A 19,936-nucleotide genomic window follows, 5' to 3' on the forward strand; every position below is an offset into this window, starting at 1 on the left:
AAGCAAAAGAATTGTTTACCTGCTCTGCGTGAGTGCGAAAAAAGTTGAACTTCGGAAATAAACGTTTAAACGAGCACTTGTGGCTTCAACCCAAACTTTAGTCTTGCATTGCATAAACAAAATACAATATGCTTTTAGCTTAGAGGTAAGCATTTTCTGATAGTATAAGTAGATCTAATATCGCCACTCTAATGGGCTAGTTGACACTTTTTTTAATGGTCTTCAATTGTTCATTGTCGTTCAATTGGTCATGGAATTCTTTTACAAATCTTATACGTTTTTTTTTCTAGATTTCCTGTATTATTGTATACTTTCTTTTTTTATGAAATATTTTCTAGAACTTGTAGTCCCGTCCGAGATACACGTTACTTAGGAAACGAGTTTTTTTTTTTTTTTATTGGATTGATTCTACAGAAAGGGTACATTTTAAAAAAAATCCACGCGGCACGGTCAAAATCAGAAAATCTCGTTGAGAAATTCAAAGGAGAATATAGAAAGACAAAGAGTGCAGAATATTAGTTGTAGTATAGCGTAGAATACTATTCTAGTAACTGACTCTCCGCGTTTTCACTCGTGTAGTTCCCGTTCCCGTAAGAATACCTAGCTACCTACAAATAACGTGGTTGTCTAGTAGTAAAAGAATTTTCAAAATCGCTTCTGTAGATACAGAGATTACATCCTACAATACCACAACCTTTCTCTTTTTCTAATGTTAGTATAGATTATAGTATACTTACTATCAGTAGCCCGCACTGCGTCGTATATTTCTTGTAAATATGCGTAATTTCTACACGTCCTGACGTCATCCGGTAATCTGCGTCTAAAAAAGAAAATCGGAATTAAGTATGCATATAATAAAGAAGTTAATTTTAACGTTAAAAAAATAATTACGTAGGTTCATTTTACACAGATAGACAACAGTTATCATAAAATTAACCTGTTATTTTAATTAGTCTACAATCTGTATGCTATCTTAGTTATTAATTTCAGCCGAATTGGTACAGTAGTTGTGGCGTGAAAAAGTAAAAAAAAAAAAAAAAATTGTATATGCCAATAAATCCCTTAATTAGCGTCGACAATAAAAACACCAAAATATTGTTATTTAAATTAATATTAATTCTTTTCATATTATTTCCTTCAATTGCAGAGTGTGTCCGAGCTTTGCTCGTAAAACCCCATCTACGTTTGAAAGATTTAATTAATGTAACTTAAATAGATTCCGAGAAAATTGCTAATATTTATTTTCGCTGATCTACTAACCGGCGGTTAATTAATTAAAGCCAAACGAAACTTTTTGTTTATATTAAAATATTGTTTAGCGTTTTGTTTAATTTTACTGTTTAATTTAACCTTTGTTTAATTGACTAGACTGTCTGGCAGGCTTTTTTTTCTTTTCTTTTACTAGCAAACGTCGCGCAGTTTTATCCGTTTAGTCCCTTTTTAACCAACTTGAAAAAAGGAGGAGGTCCTCAATTCGATGCGTATTTCTTTTTTATGTTTGTTGTACCGCATAACTTCAAACTTCTTTTTTTTGTTTGTAAAGTATCCAGATTGGTCTCATTTAATTTTCATGAAAATCGGTTCAGTAATTTTGTGTTTTAAAATAAAAATAACGAAATTTCAGTACGGGCCATTTCGTTATTTTCATTTTAACACAAAATTACTAAACCGATTTCTATGGAAATTAAATGCTAGGACACATTAAAAACAGAAAAATAAAATATTTTTAACAAAAAAATTAACTAACTTCACAAAAATAACTAAAAAGCGAAAAATAATATCGTATGCGCTACCTTCTGATCGCTTTGAAGGCGGTGCCAACACAGTGATGCATTAACTTTATTGTCCCACTACTATAATGCATTGGACTAGTGGCTAATCTATGTGGCTGGGTTAAAATAAAAACACGAAAACGTTTACACACTGCTCAAAATTAAGCTGATAAGTATAAAGAATTAAAGTCTTATATTTTAATTTTACACTAAAATTAAGTTTATATCAAGGACGTAGATATAAACTTTATTTAAGAAAAAAATATACTTTCATATTAATTACATAGGATATAAAACTTGTAATATTTTATAATGAAAAAAATCTAGGACCAAAATGTTTTTAAAACTCAAGTAGGTTTATTTCATTTTCATATTTATACGTTAAAATTTAAGTAGAATATTAATTAATCTTAGAAATTCTGAAGTGTCTCATTAGCATTCTATGGTATACACGACAGTATTACAGCTGTGTACGTAAATCAGACATGAGGGTTGTTGAATTACGTTGAATACCGATACTTATTATCGATATTTTACTTTATGTTCAAAATTGTAGTTATATTTTATTTTAATATAAATACACATACTATTTCGAAAACGCATGTACATATGTACTTAAAGTTTCAAAAGTGCTTGTAAATTAAACCTTATTAAAAATAAATAAGTTATGACTTTTTATGCTTTTATTACCTATACCGCCTAACCGATTTAAATTATATTTTTAACCAACTTAAAAAGAAAGCGGGAGGTTCTTAATTAGACACATATGAATCTTGGATTCTTATTTAATTTTTATATCAAATACGGTCTAATATGATGGCTGTGACAGGACAAAATATTTTAGATCAAAAAGTAATGCCAGTAAGTGTGAAGTCTATTCGGCCTCTGGTAGTATTATGAGTAAGCGTTGGCCGTCTTTCTTGTGTATAACAAGAATATGCTTTGTTTTTTTTTGGTACATTTGTCACACAGAATCTCAGTTTCGTAAATATCAAGTAGTTTTATCAAAGATTATTGAATAAGCCTGCAAAAATAGAACTTATACTACAGCCTTTCTTGATGAGTACTGTTTACCAACAAACAAATTAAAAATGCGGGTATAAATCACTAGTAATTTCACACCTAATAATAATTATAATTAACTTGTTCTAAATTAATGAAAATAAATTTGATTAACAAGCTTAGAACAATTAGATAATATGGTTAATATATTTTACATAGGTACAAACCACACAAAATTTAAAATAAATAAGTGAAATGACATGTGTTTTCCACCTTCATTTCGAATTTCTTTGTTGGTAAACAGTACTCATTAAGAAAGGCTGTAACTTAAACGTAAAAAGAACAGAATAAATGTCGATGATATCGCATAATTATTAAAAACTAGCGGACGCCCGCGACTTCGTCCGCGTGAAAGTCGTTGTAAACTTTCAACTACCCCTATCCTACCCTACCCTACCTCTACCCTACCCTATCCCAACCCTACCCCTACCCTACCCCTGCACTACCCCTACCCTACCCCTACCATACACTACCCCTACCCTACCCCTACCCTACTCTACCCTACCCCTACCCTACTTATTAAGGCTGCACTTCTTTATTTATTCCCCCCCCCTCCCGCGAGTCGCGTCGAGCATGAATCAGTATTCACGCGCGATGGCGTATTTCTTGTATAACTTTGGTGTTTCTTTACCGATTTTTATGATTCTTTTTTTATTGAATAGGTAATAATGTTAACTTTTTTAGTTAGGGATGAGTGATGAGTGTTATAAACATAAGAGTTGACAAATATAATTAGAAAGCTCCGAACTGCTAAGCTATCGGGAGTTACACATGTTATTGTGAGTCAACCATAGAAGATAGACATATATATGCTGTTGTGTTTTTATAGATAACTTTAAGGAGAACATTTCCGTCATACATGATTTCTATGTAGCTTTAACCATTAAGGCTGTACACGCGACGGAAGCTAAAAAAATTGAGTAACTTCTCCCGTTTTCGCAACATTTCTCTTCACTGCTCTGGTCCTATTGATCGTAGCGTAATGAAAAGTATACTATAACCTGCCCAGGAGTATGTAAAATAATTGTACCAAGTTTCGTTAAAATCCGTCAAGTAGTTTTTGTTTCTATAAAGAACATACAGACAGACAGACAGACAGACAGACAGACAGACAGACAGACGGACAAAAATTTTACTAATTGCATTTTTGGCATCAGTATCGATCACTAATCACCCCCTGATAGTTATTTTGGAAATATATTTCATGTACAGAATTGACCTCTCTACAGATTTATTATAAGTATAGATATCGATATACTTTGGTAACACGGACATCCCTATCACCATGTCAAGAATGTATTTTTGAATAGTACGTGTATGATATTATGTGAATACATAAGAGGCTCAAATCCCAGTTGAAGAGCATTTGAAATGTATACGACCTAATAATCTTGGAGGTTTCTTTCATCTTGTGTGGCTTCCTTTTCAATGAAATGGTTTTGATGTCGTCACACGAAGAACATATTCGCGGCGGCCAATAAAATTACATTTGAATAAAATATTTCTTCCAAAATATCTCTAGGAAAATAAAAAACTGAGAGAATCGTTGATGTATTTTACGAAAGAAAAATTGTGCTTTTGAAAACTAAAACTGACAATGGAGATTTTTTTATCACTTGGATTTATTTGATTGTTAATACTGTTATCGCCGCGTTGCAACGTCTTGCGATACGGACGGCTTCAGTGTGTTTGTGGCGTTCGAGCCGTCCACATCTTTCACATTGTTGTGTGATTCTTTATGGGATAGGCCGGGAGAGTGACTTGAGCTAAAAAGGGGAGTGTTTGTTAAAAGTCAAAGAATCCTTTAAACCTACACACAACGTTCACAAGTGCGTGAATTCACTCAAGGTCATTCTCTGCCATTCTAGGGTCTTATTTTGGTTACAGTTTGATTTGTTAATTAAGTTGTCCTGACAAATGTTGTGAATCATAACCTTTGTTCGACATTAGTTTTCTTATTTTTGTAATCAGTTCTGAGTCTGCTAAAAATACCTATATTGTGTGGATGTGCCGTGACAGCCTAGTGGATATGACCTCTGCCTTAGATTCAGAGAGCGTTGATTTGAATCCGTTCCGGGGAATGCACCTCTAACATTTCAGTTATGTGCATTGTTGCTATTTGGATTGGCAGACTTCACACACGTAGAGAATTAAGAAAATTCTCAGATATGCAGGTTTCTTCACGATATCTTTCCTTCACCGATCGAGACACGTGACATTTAATCGGGAATCCATTACAAAATTTTATATCGATGGCTCAAAATTCAAATTCAAAATTCATTTATTTCAAGTAGACTCACTTTACAAGCACTTTTGACACGTCAGTTGACTATTTGTAAAGATTCTACTACCGGTTCGGAAGGCAGGTTCTGCTGAGAAGATACCGGCAAGAAACTCAACAGTTGCTCTTTTGAAAAAGTCATACAGTATTATAATTTACAATTGATAACAATTACAATTTCATTATAGTTTTACATCCTGTGTGAAAGTGGAAGCTGATCCAATGGTTTCCAAGCACTTTTATCGTTAAGGAACTCATCAATAGTGTAGTAACCTCGACTAAGTAAATGTTTTTTAACACATTGCCTCAAGTTGTGCATTGGCAAGTCCACCACAGTCTTGGGGATCTTGTTATAGAAGAGTACACCCAAACCCACAAAAGATTTTTTAACTCTTTTGAGACGATATGCAGACATATCGACATATCGACATATCGACATATCGACATCTTCCACAATTCCTTCTATGTCTTTAAAAACAAGTTGCATGACCATTTTAAACTCCATAATAATTAAATTGTCTCTATTATTAGTAAGATTTAGTTTAATGTTAATGTTTTTTCTTAATATTTATTCTTTTTGTTTTGTATAATCTACCTACCTAGTAAATTAATTTAAAAATTGTATTTAATTAAGTTAAGTTTTCTTCTTTATGCTATTGTTTTAAAATTTTATACTTATTTATTAATTTTAAATTAGGTAATAATTAATTTTGACATTTAATTCTTCCTATAAATTTGACATATTATAATTAGTTAAGTGTTGACATATAATTATATAAATGTTATGTGCGCCTATTGTTTATATGCATATCAGAACTCTTTAATATGTGTTATCTTATGTTTTAACGTTTAATATGTGTATTGTTGGCGTGCTTTATATAAATAAATAAATAAATAGAAATAACTAACTTATGCCCGTGTCTAGTAACCTTATGTCACCCGTTTGATCTACAGCACGGCACTTGTCTAAATTATTCCGTTAACTCAATGTAATCTGAGCGTCAAAAGTTAATTAAGGGTGGGGTTAATGGTGCGAAGGGAATTACACTTTTATTGGTACTCACAGGCAATTGTATTTGTCGTAATGCTCGGCCTGGTTCTTCGTTAATGACGTCACCGCGGCGTGGAGGCACTCGTTCTGTAACAAACAGTTTATTGTCATTACTTCCCTTTTAAGAGCGGTGGGACTTGGTGAGATTTTTTTTCTACTAGACTAATTACCTCGTTGGTTTTTACCTAATGTGGCTGTGGCTTTATTATATCATAAAAAATAATTTAGAATTGATCAAGTAATTTTTGAGCTATATCGTAAAAAACAAACAAGAATGACAACTTCTTTTAATATTAGTTAGATAGATATAAAATAGAATGACAACCCCGCACCGGGAAGCGCAATGTCCAGTCGACCCCCTCACTAGGTGGACCGAGGACAGGGTTGCAGGAAGCAGCTGGATTTTTTTTTTAATCTTTACGAGTTAGCCCTTGACTACAATCGCACCTGATGGTAAGTGATGATGCAATCTAAGATTGAAGGGGGCTAACTTGTTGCAGGAGGATGAAAATCCACACTCCTTTCGGTTTCTACACGGCACCGTACCGGAACGCTAAATCGCTTGGCGGTATGTCTTTGCCGGTAGGATGGTAACTAGCCACGGCCGAAGCCTTCTACCAGCCAGACCTGGACTAATTAAGAAAATCTCAATCGGCCCAGCCGGGGATCGAACCCAGGACCTCCGTTTTGTAAATCCACCGCGCATACCACTGTGCAGGCCGTGGATGCGGGCGGCTCGAGACCGTTGTGCTTGGAAGTCCATGCAAGACCCCTATTTCCAGCAGTGGACGTCCATCGGCTGATAATGATGATGATCATATTAAATGTTATGTGCTATTTAAACGAGCTTGTAGGTATCAACAAAACAGCTATAAAACTTGTAGGTATACGTTCACAAAATACCTAACTAGCCGTATTTTGCATTCTACCATTACCATACAGAAACCATAAACGGCTGATCTATTCAGAATATTCGCCCCGCAGGCATCGGGGCGCCGAGCCAAAGGATTTATTGACGGTATCCCACAAAAACAACATGTATCAACGAGATATGTCAAACACAAAATGATCAAAAGGGTATTTTTGTATTCATTTCCATGAAAATGTTGAAGGAAATATCATTATAATCAGCCTATTTTTTTGAGAGCCGTGATAGCTCAGTGGATATGACCTCTGGCTCCGAATCCGGAGGGCGTAGGTTCGATTCCGGTCCGGGGCATGCACCTCCAACTTTTCAGTTGTGTGCATTTTAAGAAATTAAATATCACGTGTCTCAAACGATTGGGCCAGCGTTGTGGACTATTGGCCTAACCCCTCTCATTCTGAGAGGAGACTCGAGCTCAGCAGTGAGCCGGGTGAGTGAAATATGGGTTGATAATGATGAATAAGGCTATTTGAATGGCTCAAGACAAGGCGTCTCATTCTAAGAGAGAGAATTGGGAGCCTTTCGAGAACCTTTTGAAAAACAGTTAAATATCAATTTTTTAAGATCTCTAGTGTAGCTGCTTCCGAAACTTATGGATTTTAAACTAAACACCGATTTCACTATTACTTTTTATTACACGCTTAAAATTAGCTTTACTTGTATGTAATAAAATCTTGGAATCTTGATTTGACCCACTTTCCAGTCTTCGATTAGAATCATATAAATCGGTTTAGTAATTTTGTGTTAAAATCAAACTGATATACGTCTTTGAAGTCGGTTCCATTTTTATATCAACGTCAACGTTCCTAATAAGAACTGCCAAAATGTGGAATGCCCTTCCGGCGTCTGTGTTTCCTGACACGTATAATTTGTGCACTTTCAAGACAAGAGTGAATAGGCATCTTCTAGGCAAGCGCGCTTCATCTTAGACTTCATCATTGCTTTCCATCAGGCTTGATTGTGGTCAAGCGTAAGCCTACATAAAAAAAATCAAAAGATTATTATTTACTAACTAACAGACGCCACGCGGTTTCACCCGAATACTTCCCATTCCCATGGGAATAAGGGGATATAAAATAGCCTTTTTTCATTAAGGATAATGTAGGATTCTAATGATAGACGGGGCACGTAGTCCGAAGAGCCGATGGACGTTGGGGACCCAAAGGGCTGGAATGGCGACCCCGCACTAGTAAGCGCAGTGTTAGTCCACCCCCCTCCAGGTGGACTGACGACATCAAGCGAGTCGCAGGGATTCGCTGGATGCAGGTGGCTCAGTATCGTGATGTTTGGAAGTCCCTACAAAAGACCTATGTCCTGCAGTGGACGTCCATCGGCTGATATGATGAATGGTGAAAGAATTTTTCAAATAGGTTCACAAGTTTCAGAGCATATTCAACGCAAAAAAAAAACAAACAAGTGATAAAATATTTCTTCTTTATAGTCTTACTATAGATTTTATTTTGCTTTTAAATTTGCTTTTAAAAAAAAATGTTATTTTTTTTTTAAATCATGTACTTTCAACAAACAAAAACTCCTATTAATTATTTACGGTAGAAGCAGTCTGTTCAAAGTTTTCCGACAAGCCGTGCCCCAAGTTTTTGGAGAACGCCTTACAACTAAGTGAAAAAGAAAAATGTACCTAATGGGATAATTATTGAATTTGATCGCTTTGTGAGCTGTATTTAATGAAATTCTAATAAATTTAGATATGTTTTTTCATCGTTATAATAGTTACTAACGAATGCCGTACTAGAGACCGGAGACTAATTCACTATTTTTGACGTGTGGTAGTTGACATATACGAAATTGAGATTCTATGTAACAAATGTCTTCCGGTGCCTACTGGTGGATACCTTAAAGTAGGATATTTCTCAATTGATTCAATGTTTATTATTTTAATAGGTTGATAGATAGATAGAGATAGGCTTTGATCTATTAGCCACTACTAGTAATTAACATCAAAGTCAAAGTCAAAATTCATTTATTTCAATTAGGCTTAGTTTACAAGCACTTTTGAAAGGTCAAGATTATGTCATAATTTAATTTAATTTAATGGTGGTAATAATAGTCGAAAACTTAAAACTAAAGTTACGAGGGTTCCAAACGCGCCTTGGTCCGTCAAGGTGGTCTTGGTCAACAAACTCAGCCAAGGTTTTTTTTTCGTTTACCACCATTTTACAAACTTATTTAAAACTAAGCACACAGTTTATCATTAATATAATCATTAACACTATAATAAGCCTTTCCCAAAAACTTGCGTTTAATAATCACTTTGAACTTTTCAACATCAAATCAAAACCAACACAATAACCCTAACTAACAAAAAAATAGCGTCACTGAATATATTACTAATATCAAGTACTTCCACAATTCGAAAAAAACTTAGATCCGGAGCAGAGTTCAAGTTCAGATTTCCTAAGCCATATAAAACCTACACCGGATAACGCTGCTAGGGAATATTTTTTATGACATAAGCCTCCGGTAAGGCCATGGAAGCCCCTCAACGAATCCTTGACAAATACCTTGCTATGAATAGTTCCAACTGAATTACATCAAGTTTCCACTGTTGAACCGTTTAATATCTATTTTTATTGTTATATAATTATTATCTATACTTATAATAAAACTATAGCAGCAAATTAATGGATAAAACGCAAACGGTAGATACACCACTTAATTATCTAAAACTATTATTGAAAAGTTTTTTAAAAATCCCTAGGGTGACCAAGGTATATTTTTAAAGCAAATTAAAAGCGCGACCTACAGCCGCGCACTTAATCGTACCCCAGCCTTCGACCGCAGGTTTGTGGTAGGGCCTCCGACCGTGGCTTCGGCTGGGCATTTCACCCAAGTACATAAAACGTGCGGTCTTCGGCCGCGCGCTTAATTCTGTTCCGGCATTCGGCCAGGGTGTTTGTGATAAGACCTCCGACGGTGGCTTAGGCTGGGCATTTTACCCAAGCATATAAAAAGCGCGCCCTATATTTGAAAATTGTTTAGTAGACTATTTATATATATTGTATTATAAACATGAAGAATTTGTTTATTTGTTAGATTGAATCTCAGGGTTCAAATTGGAAATTTCTTTTTGTGTTCATTTATTGACCACGGCTACATACTATTTGACAAACCGCCGCGATCAATAGTGATAGATGCGTCAAAAAGTGAAAAAAAAATTGCTGAGTTATTGTTTTAATTGTTTACGTAGTACACACCAGGCTTCCATTGCGTGTACCGCGTAAACAATTAAAATCACGATAAATCATGTACGATGGGAATTTTCCTTTATATTTAAAATTCTTACATGCGGAAGAAGTAGCGAACGTTTGCTCGTTATTAATATTTAAGAACATTTCTCCATGCTTGTGGACCTGCAAAGGTATCCGTCGTAAATGACGGAAAGGTATAATGAATACTCGTTCCAACAAAGTGAGAACGACTCAGGTTTTCCTCATACTTTATGTACATTTCACGGGATGCGAGAATGGTAAAAGAATTTGTACATATCAATTCAATTCTATGGAACTCTTCACTTCACTTGGATATATCACTTTTTGTAGGTGATGTTAAAATACCAAAGGAAACTTTTATCGCAACTCAAACTTATCCCCAACACTGTGATGGACCTGCCAATGCATAGCTTTAAGCAATGTGTTAAAAACATTTACTTAGTCGAGGTTACTACACTATGGATGAGTTCCTTGATAAAGAAAGAATTTTGGTTTTTACAAATGTTTGGAGGTCATTGGATCAGCTTCCACCTTCACACAGGAAGTAAAACTATGAGAAATTGTAATGTTGTCATCAATAATTGTAAATTATAATATTGTATGATTTTTTTAAAAGACCAACTGTTGAGTTTCTTGACAGTTTCTTCTCAGCAGAACCTGCCTTCCGAACCGGTGGTGGTGGTGGTTTTTCCATCCGATAGTGTGTGATTGTGATAGTGTGTATCGATATCAGTATTTTTGCATTAAAAGGGTTTGAAGCACTCATATAGATCTACAAATTGCGTTGGGCTTGGCACGCACTTTGCCGGCTTTTTTCTTTGTACGAAAGTGCTTTAAAGTAGCCTTCTAATACAGAGATAGTTTTACTACTCCTAAAAGAAGGTTCCAAACTCGCACTTATTTATGTAAATCTAGAAAGTGAAATAAACGATTTTTTTTTAAAGTTTCCAGCTAGAAAAGTGTAGGCTCTAATTCAGAACGCAATGGAGGTTCCTCGTTTTTCCAAGATCAAAGTGCAAGTACGTAGCTCTGAGTAATAGGAAACCTTAAGTGAAGGCCGCACGCCAAAATGGCGTGAAACAGCCTGCCGGTGTCGAGTTACTAATGGACCTGATTTTTTGCCGCCAAAATATAGCGATAGCTGGGCTACCCGAGGGTGACATTAATTGACAAAAAAATTTAAACTTTCTTTATGGCTTTGTTACGGGTTCTTGGAATTAATATTATGAAAGTCTATTTATTTTTGTTTTATTTATATTATTATTTACCTGTAAGAGATATCTATTAAGGTATATGCAATAAGACAGAGAAACTAAAAGGCATTATAATTAGTGTTAGAGACGATAACTATTGTTGTCATCATATGTATTTTAGGCATAACAGCTGAGTTTTCTTGCCCTTCTTTCTCAGCAGTTAGTAGGTTATGAACGGGCAGTAGAATTGGTAAAATAAAGTATAACAATGGATAAATAAAGATCATATTTTAATTTGTTACCATTTTCTTTGATTTATGAAATACCCTCTCTTGAGTAATGACTACTTAACCCAAGTAGTTAGAACGAGTAGTAATGATAGTAATATTATTATTGAGACAATAATATACACTTTCTAGTTACAGTATTACAAGTCATTAATTGGTGAATTTAAGTATCCTGACTTTAACTATCAATATTTCAATTGATATTTTAGGTATATTCAACATTATAGCTATTTTAGAGCTATTTAAATCTCACATCATGGTCATTGTATCCTTGCGGAAATAAAAGTAAATATTTTTTTAAATTTTTTTTGATTATACAAATCTACGAATTTACTTTAATTCTTTTGAAATAATATTCATTATCTCCCAAGAAACGCAGCACTATTATGGGTACTATTGGCGGATTGGTGACGTTTTCAATGCAGTAATTAATTTGACGTTTGCTGTCAATTGTCATGTCATAGTTGCTATAAGGGCGCCATCTTGATAAAACTCAAAAACTTAGGTTTTAATTTATTTATTTCGTTTTAATTAGTTATATTTATTAACTTTAATAAATTTTAATAAAATCCTTTAAAAATATTAATACAGTGTACAAGAGTGGACCTGAAAATTTTAACAACTAAAAGCATTTCCTGCACCAGGAAAACAGTAAAAATGATCGATGGTAAGATTAAATTTGACTTAAGTCTAGAAATTGAATTGAATTATACAGAGTTCTGGGGAGTATTTCCCATAACTTCAAGGTGTTGACGAGTCGAGAGAGATTTATAGGAGGCGAACTGCATAACTAATATTTTTTTACCTAAAAAATAAAAACAATTTATGTTTTCATACAAAGTAATTCAAATAATTCCGACTAACCATGTAACACACGCCTTTATCTATCCTTGCATTTTGAAATTTTTAAGTTTAGCTACGTCATAAATGCGTATAAGGAACACATTTTAAGATCTATTAACTCCGAAAATATTAATTTTAGAACACTTTTAATTAATTTCCTTTAGAAAACGAACAAACAAACCAGTCCTCAAAAATATCGTAATATTCAGGCTGTATAGACAACAATCTTACCTTGTCCCCGTTGTGGACAAATTAAACATGAATTAAAAATGTCGTATAACGTTTTAGCAAACTTTATTTGATAAAGTAATGATTTCATTATTATAGTAGAACTGTTAAGATTTTTTTTAATATAAATAAGTTCCGGGGCGGTAAGGATTGGTTTGGGCCGGGAATGGGAATTCCCTTTTGTCTATTTCTCTTCACAAGATTATCCCGCATGTTAGCGCCATCACAGATTTTTACAAAGCATAGTATCATTGTTATGGTCAATCTTTGACTTTAGCGTGGTAACAGGACACGTCTACCATAACAAACCAGGCCTAAACCAATTACGGTAAACAAGATGGCGACCAAAAGGGCCATCCATTACTGTTTCCGTATCGCCCTTTCACATTCTGCTTCCGCCTTCGCAACCCGATCTGAGAGCCCATCAGTTAAGGTTTCCTATAACGAAGCGAGAAATAACCCGTGACTTCGTTTTCCGTGAAATTTTGTTTTTTGCAAATCTCACAGAAAGCATGGTTTTTTTCTGAGATAAAAAGTAGTGTATGTGTTGGTCGAGGGTATAATCTGTCCCCATTTCTTTGCTTTGCTCAAAAGCATATGTCGGCGAGTGAGTTATTTGATCGGTTAGCAAAATCTACGTATATTATTGCGATAATATTAGAATCAGGTTTTCATGTGATTGGGATTTAATTATTTACTGTTTAAAGAAATAAGACTTTAAAAGGTTGATAACGTGACTCTCGTCCAGCTGGTACGCTTGACAGATACAAGGGTACCCTGCCACCACTGTAGTCTGCTAGTTGAGCGGTTGAGTTGTAATCGCGCCTTTGAAATGGATAGTTATTAGAAGTGGAATTTAGTCTGCTCCGCCGTTACATATATTATTTCTCGGCAAGCATCTTTACAATGCAGCAAAGTAATTTAATTGCATTATTTGGCTAATAATAGCTTTACAATAAATGTTAAAACCTGGTTTAAAACATTAGACTGCGATGAAACCGAAAAAATGTTAAAGATTCATAGATAATGCCCCAAACACAACAATAATTTTATATCGGTTACGTCCCTACAAAATCACCGCGAAAAGCGATCCGAATAATAGGCTACAAAACTGAGCGCACACATGCTTAATTTTGTCTTTAATTTCATTATAATGTATGTATATATAGTTTTTTCACTTCCTGAACACACAACTCGGCATTGAAGACTATATTTAGGCATTATTTGTTTAAATAACGTTCATTGTAGACCACAACTAACATTGAATTGTGTACAAATTTCCTCTTTTGAGCGCCTCATTTTTCAAGTGCTAGTAACACATCTAACAGTATTTAATATCATTGCGCAAACAACCGTAATACTTCTTACATAAACTATACTACAAACATACACCCCCCCTACCCCTACAAAATCTCCGCGAAAAGCGATCCGAATAAATAGGCTACTACACTGAGCGCACCCATGCTCAATTTTGTCTTTGATTCCATTATAATATGTATGTATATATAGTTTTTTTCACTTCCTGAACACACAACTCGGCATTGTAGATGATATTTAGGTATTATTTGTTTAAATAACGTTAATTGTAGACCACAACTAACATTGAATTGTGTACAAATTTCCTCTTTTGAGCGCCTCATTTTTCAAGTGCTAGTAACACATCTAACAGTATTTAATATCATTGCGCAAACAACCGTAATACTTCTTACATAAACTATACTACAAACATACACACACACACACACTTATATATATGTATAATTTCAATAAAATCGGTTCAGTAGTTACGGCGTGAAAGAGTAACAAAAATACACACAAACTTACGAATACACATACAGTAGTAGTAGTAGTGTGATGTAATGTGATTAGTATGATCTCTTGTGCATCTATTTTCATTATTATTTTATAAATTTTAATTAAAAATGTTGCCTCTGTTTAGTTTACTATTTTCCTTTAATATAATATTCAGAATACCTCTATTATAATGGAGTTGTTTCAAATAATAACATGCCTTTTACGGAATGAAGGCTTTTGATACGGAATTTATTCTTATACAACAATTTTCACAAAGGACTTTTTAATTGAATTAAGTAAATACTCGTATAATAATTATAACTAAGATTTACTGTAGGTAGGTACATACAATCCGGTATTCATAGGTTCTGACGCATGATTCTTTGTTATTGATCTTTTTAATCTTAAGGATGACACAGCATAGCAGAGTCTCTCATTAATTTGTTTGTCCTTTTTGGGGTTCCGTAGTCCACAAGTATCCGTTATAGTTTTGCCATGTCCGTCTCTCGTCTATCCGTCGGTAAGTCTGCCAATCCGAACCGCATTGGGCCAGCGTGGTAGACTGTTAGCCTTACCGCTCTCATTCTGAGAGGAGACTCGAGCTCAGCAGTGAGCCGAATATAGGTTGATAACGACGACGACGAATGTGGATTGACGGATGATGAGTTGATAAATAAAAAAAATCATATTATTATTATCGAAATAAGCTATTATCTTTTCTGTTTCAAAAATTATTATTATCTTTTCTGTTTCAAAAATGGTTAAAAACAAAGAAAATTGCTCTTTTTTATAAGCCGTTATAATTGAACGAAGTAGGCTTAACTTTGTATCATATTTCGGCCTTTGTTATAAGAATCGGAATGGTTCAGAAATTCTTTTTTGCCAATTAAAATAAAGCTTAGCTGTAATCGTCTAAAATGAAGGTCTACGGCCTCCAATTTAGGTCCGCGGTGACGTGGAAATAACAATTGCCAGAAAATTGTTAATGCCATTCCTATGGGGCTACAAAAATATAAACGACTAGTAGAGGCCGCGCGGTTTTTACCCGCGTGGTTCCCGTTCCCGTAGTAATACCGGTATAAAACATAGACGTAATAAATCAAACAAACAAACTCTTCGGCTAAATTTTAAATAAAAAAATATTTAACTTCATCTATACTAATCTACACTAATATTATAAAGCTGAAGAGTTTGTTTGTTTGATTGAACGCGCTAATCTCAGGAAATACTAGTCCGATTTGAAAAATATTTTCAGTGATAGATAGCCCGTTTATCGAGGAAGGCTATAGGCTATATTATATTTTCAAAAAATTAGGTATCCTTCCTTAAACTCCAATAATGTAACCCAAGGTGTACAAAAGTTTTTTTTTACATGGCGTGCGCTGCAAAAACTATTGAGGTTAGATTAACATAATGTACTACAACTTTGCAGAACACATTGTTTTCTACAAAAAATGTCGCAACAGCATATATCTATCTTCTATAGTTTAGCAGATATAGTACCTTTTGTACTTTAATAAATTATTTAATTCATATACTAAGGTTTACGTCATTATTTACACAACTAAACTTAAATCCTTATCAAAATGAATTACTTAATAATCAAGAGGATATTATAGAGATAAGATTTGCCTTTTACAGTATGTTAATTAATCATATAGTTTCGGAGACAATACAAAATTTCTAAAAGACGAAAAAATAAAAAAACGACGACGATGGATTTTTTCGGGATAAAAAGTAACTTATGTGTTAATCCATGCTATAATATATCTCAATACCAAATTTCAGCTGATTTGGTTCAGTAGTCGAGGCGTAATAGAGTAACAAACATGAGGTTTTCCTGTGGACTACGGAACCCTTAAAATTGTAGCGATTATAAATTGTACCTTATTGTTTTAATGATTTAGACTAAGATGGCTCTTCGGTTTATTATTATTTAAATCTAGTTTAGAATAAATACTAATTAGGTACTCAATATTTATAATTAGTTTATTATTTATTAGTACTTCTAGACTAGGTACTTGCATGGCTAATTGGTATCCATATTATTCCATACAAATATTATTTACTTAAAATGTCATCATTAACAGCCTATTTTTTTTATTCTTTGCAAGTTAGCCTTTGACTACAATCTCACCTGATGGTAAGTGATGATACAATCTAAGATGGAAGCGGGCAACTTGTTAGGTGGAGGATGAAAATCCACAACCCTTTCGGTTTCTACACGACATCGTACCGGAACACTAAATTGCTTGGCGGTACGTCTTTGTCGGTAGGGTGGTAACTAGCCACGGCCTCCCACCAGCCAGACCTAGACCAATAAAGAAAACTTTAATCGGCGCAGCCGGGGATCGAACCCAGGACTTCCGTCTTGTAAATCCACCGCGCATACCACTGCGCCACGGAGGCCGTCGTCGTCGGAGGCTGAGAACACTGAAACGTTCTTACAAGAATGAAAAACTCTGTGTCTCATTGCCTAACCCAGGATTCGAATCCATGACCTCGTGATCAAATACCAGATAGGTTATCCTCACACGAGACATTAAAAGAAATTATTGGAGTACGCAGTTTATAAAGCGTGTAGGTAGATACCCATACAAAGAGCGTTAATTGATTTCGATTTATTGAAATGGAATTTGAATTATAATTACGTTGAGGGACATGCCAATTAGTAGATTTAGAATTCCATTGAATCGTACGAAAAATCGATTATTAATTTCCTCGTCTTTTCACTTTCCGTTTGAATGTTGTACCTGAATCGAAATAGAAATTTTAAAACCGTTGCGGAGATATAAGGCTTTATTATTATCAGCATATGGAACTTCATCATTCATCATCACACTGAAGGACATAGGCTTTTTGTGGGGACTTCCAAATATTATGATTCTGAGCCGCCTGCATCCAGCAAATTCATGCGACTCGCTTCATGTCGTCAGTCCACCTGGTGGGGGGTCGACCAACACTGCGCTTTGTAGTGCGGGGTCGCCATTCCAGCACCTTGGACTCCAACGTCCATCGGCGTTATATCAATCGTCAATGGGCACTGCACTGCAGGGCACATAGTTCTGTTATCGCCGCGTTGCAACGACGCCGCCGCTTGGAAATTTACATTTTTTTAATAAATAGTGTAGGCAATAGTAGCCTGAGACGGATATGACGTCGCTCGATCTCATGTTGGCTTCAGTGTGCTCGTGGCGTTCGAGCCGTCCACATCTCTTATTGTGTAATTCTTCATGGGTTACTTGGGATAGGTGGGGAGAGTGAGTGGAAAAAGGGAGTGTTTCTTAACAGTCAAAGGCGCCTTGAACCCTACACACAACGTTTACAAGTGCGTGACTTCACTCAAGGTCATTCTCTGCCATTCTAGGGTCTTAATTTGGTTACAGTTTGATTTGTTAATTAAGTTGTCCTTATATGTTGTAAATCATAACCTTTGTTCGGCGTTAGTTTTTTTTTTTATTTTTGTAATCACTTCTGAATCTGCTAAAAGTTCGAAGAGCCGGTGGACGTGGGGATCCCACGGTGCTGGAATGTTGACCTCACATCGGAAAGCGCAGTGTTGGTCGATTTCCCACTTAATGAACCGAGGACATCAAGCGGGTTGCAGAGAGTCGCTGGATGCTGGCGGCACGAGACTGAGATGTTTAAAAGAGGCCTATGTTCAGCGGTGGACGTCCATCGGCTGATAATGAAGAAGACTCAAATAGTACACTATAAATGTTCCAAATATGTCACACATTACTCATCTATTGAATAGCGATAATAATTCATTTGTACAAAACAATTGCAAGCCCAAAGCCGCTCATTTATCAATAGTATGACAGATTGCCCATTCTGCCGAAACTGTTACATTATTACTTACATGTTATATAGCTAGTACATCGCTTCTACATAGCTTCTATTAGCTAAAGTAGGACACCCATTGCTTACAAATCGATAGTTTACTTCTAACAAGTGGCTATTAGTGTTTTAGAGGTGATTAAAGTGTCCAATAATGTTTTAATGTGTTTGATGATTGTACGAATACGTATGAACTTAAAGAGAATTTGGTTTTCAAAGGCTTACCGCGTTACATTGTTTTTTTTTACAAGTTAGCCCTTGACTACAATCTCAAATGATGGTAAGTGATGATGTTAGATGGAAGCGGGCTAACTTGTTAGGAGGAGGATGAAAATCCACACCCTTTTCGGTTTCTACACGATATTGTACCAGAACGCTAAATCGCTTGGCGGTACGTTTTTGCCGGTAGGGTGGTAACTAGCCACGGCCAGAGCCTCCCACCAGCCAGACCTGGACCAATTAAGAAAACCTTAATCGGCCCAGCCGGGGATCGAACCCAGGACCTCCGTCTTGTAAATCCACCGCGCATACCACTGCGCCACGGAGGCCGTCAAAACTGTCATACAATACAATAGGTATTTCTATAACTGCTTTATTGGTGCAGTCGTTAGATTCTACGACTATATATCACTAGGTTTTAGCTTCGATTTTCGAGATTCGAGTAAGGTATATTTACCGTACCTATAACGGTGTCAAAATGTTGTCGTATCGAAACGTTAAATTATTATTTTTGGCAGTATAATTTTGTCGGTAAATAGGTAACATTTGTACTAACAAGCCGAAACGTACCAGCATAACAGATGTAAGCAGTTTTGAATATATAACTAATATCTTATATCGATATGAGCTAGAAATCGAACTCCAAAGTAAACCAAAAGAGAACAAGAAGAGTTGTAAAGCTAATCAATGAACGAACTAGGCCATATTTAGTCACTTTTTTAGTGGTTAAAGTATGAAGAATGGACAGAAGATTCTAAAACGACTAGGCTATATAGAAATAATTTTGTTTTATTTTTCAAAATTCAGTATTCAGTCTTATGTTTACTAATCATTAAAAATTCGGATAAACGTTCTACTTTTTCAAATCAAGTACCCCAGAAATGCGAATCAAATACCTTGTTTTACAATAACCTACTTTCCTCCCTAGGTGAAAGAGAAATACCTTCGCGAAGTACGCTGCCGTGAAAGTTCAGTTATTTATTTCACTGAAGAATTTTCCCATTGACATAGTTGAGGTTCCAGTTGGCCCCCTCCCTGGATAAAGAGGGGGCGGGAGGAAAAATCCTTTTGTAGTAAAATGAAAACTGGAGTGTTAGCACAACAAAGTTTATAATTTATTGCATGAAATTGTGGTCGGATGAATGGAAGCTAAAAGTCAATACCTACTTGATTTTAATTTTGTTTTGTTGTTTAATTGTAATATATATATA

At 35.1% G+C, this 19,936-nt stretch overlaps 1 protein-coding gene across 1 annotated transcript in view; it reads right to left on the reverse strand.

Annotated features, from left to right (window-relative positions):
* Window positions 1-19,936, reverse strand: part of LOC112049774 (head-specific guanylate cyclase) — a 149,670-nt gene that overhangs the window by 69,301 nt on the left and 60,433 nt on the right. The window contains exons 3-4 of the mRNA XM_024087801.2: window positions 6,180-6,253; window positions 738-820 (exon numbers count right to left, since the gene is read on the reverse strand). Coding sequence (XP_023943569.2) covers window positions 738-820; window positions 6,180-6,253 — 157 coding nt within the window. The remainder of the gene's footprint in view (window positions 1-737; window positions 821-6,179; window positions 6,254-19,936) is intronic.

Source organism: Bicyclus anynana, chromosome 23 (assembly GCF_947172395.1).
Source record: "Bicyclus anynana chromosome 23, ilBicAnyn1.1, whole genome shotgun sequence".
Classification (NCBI taxonomy): Eukaryota; Metazoa; Arthropoda; class Insecta; order Lepidoptera; family Nymphalidae; genus Bicyclus; species Bicyclus anynana.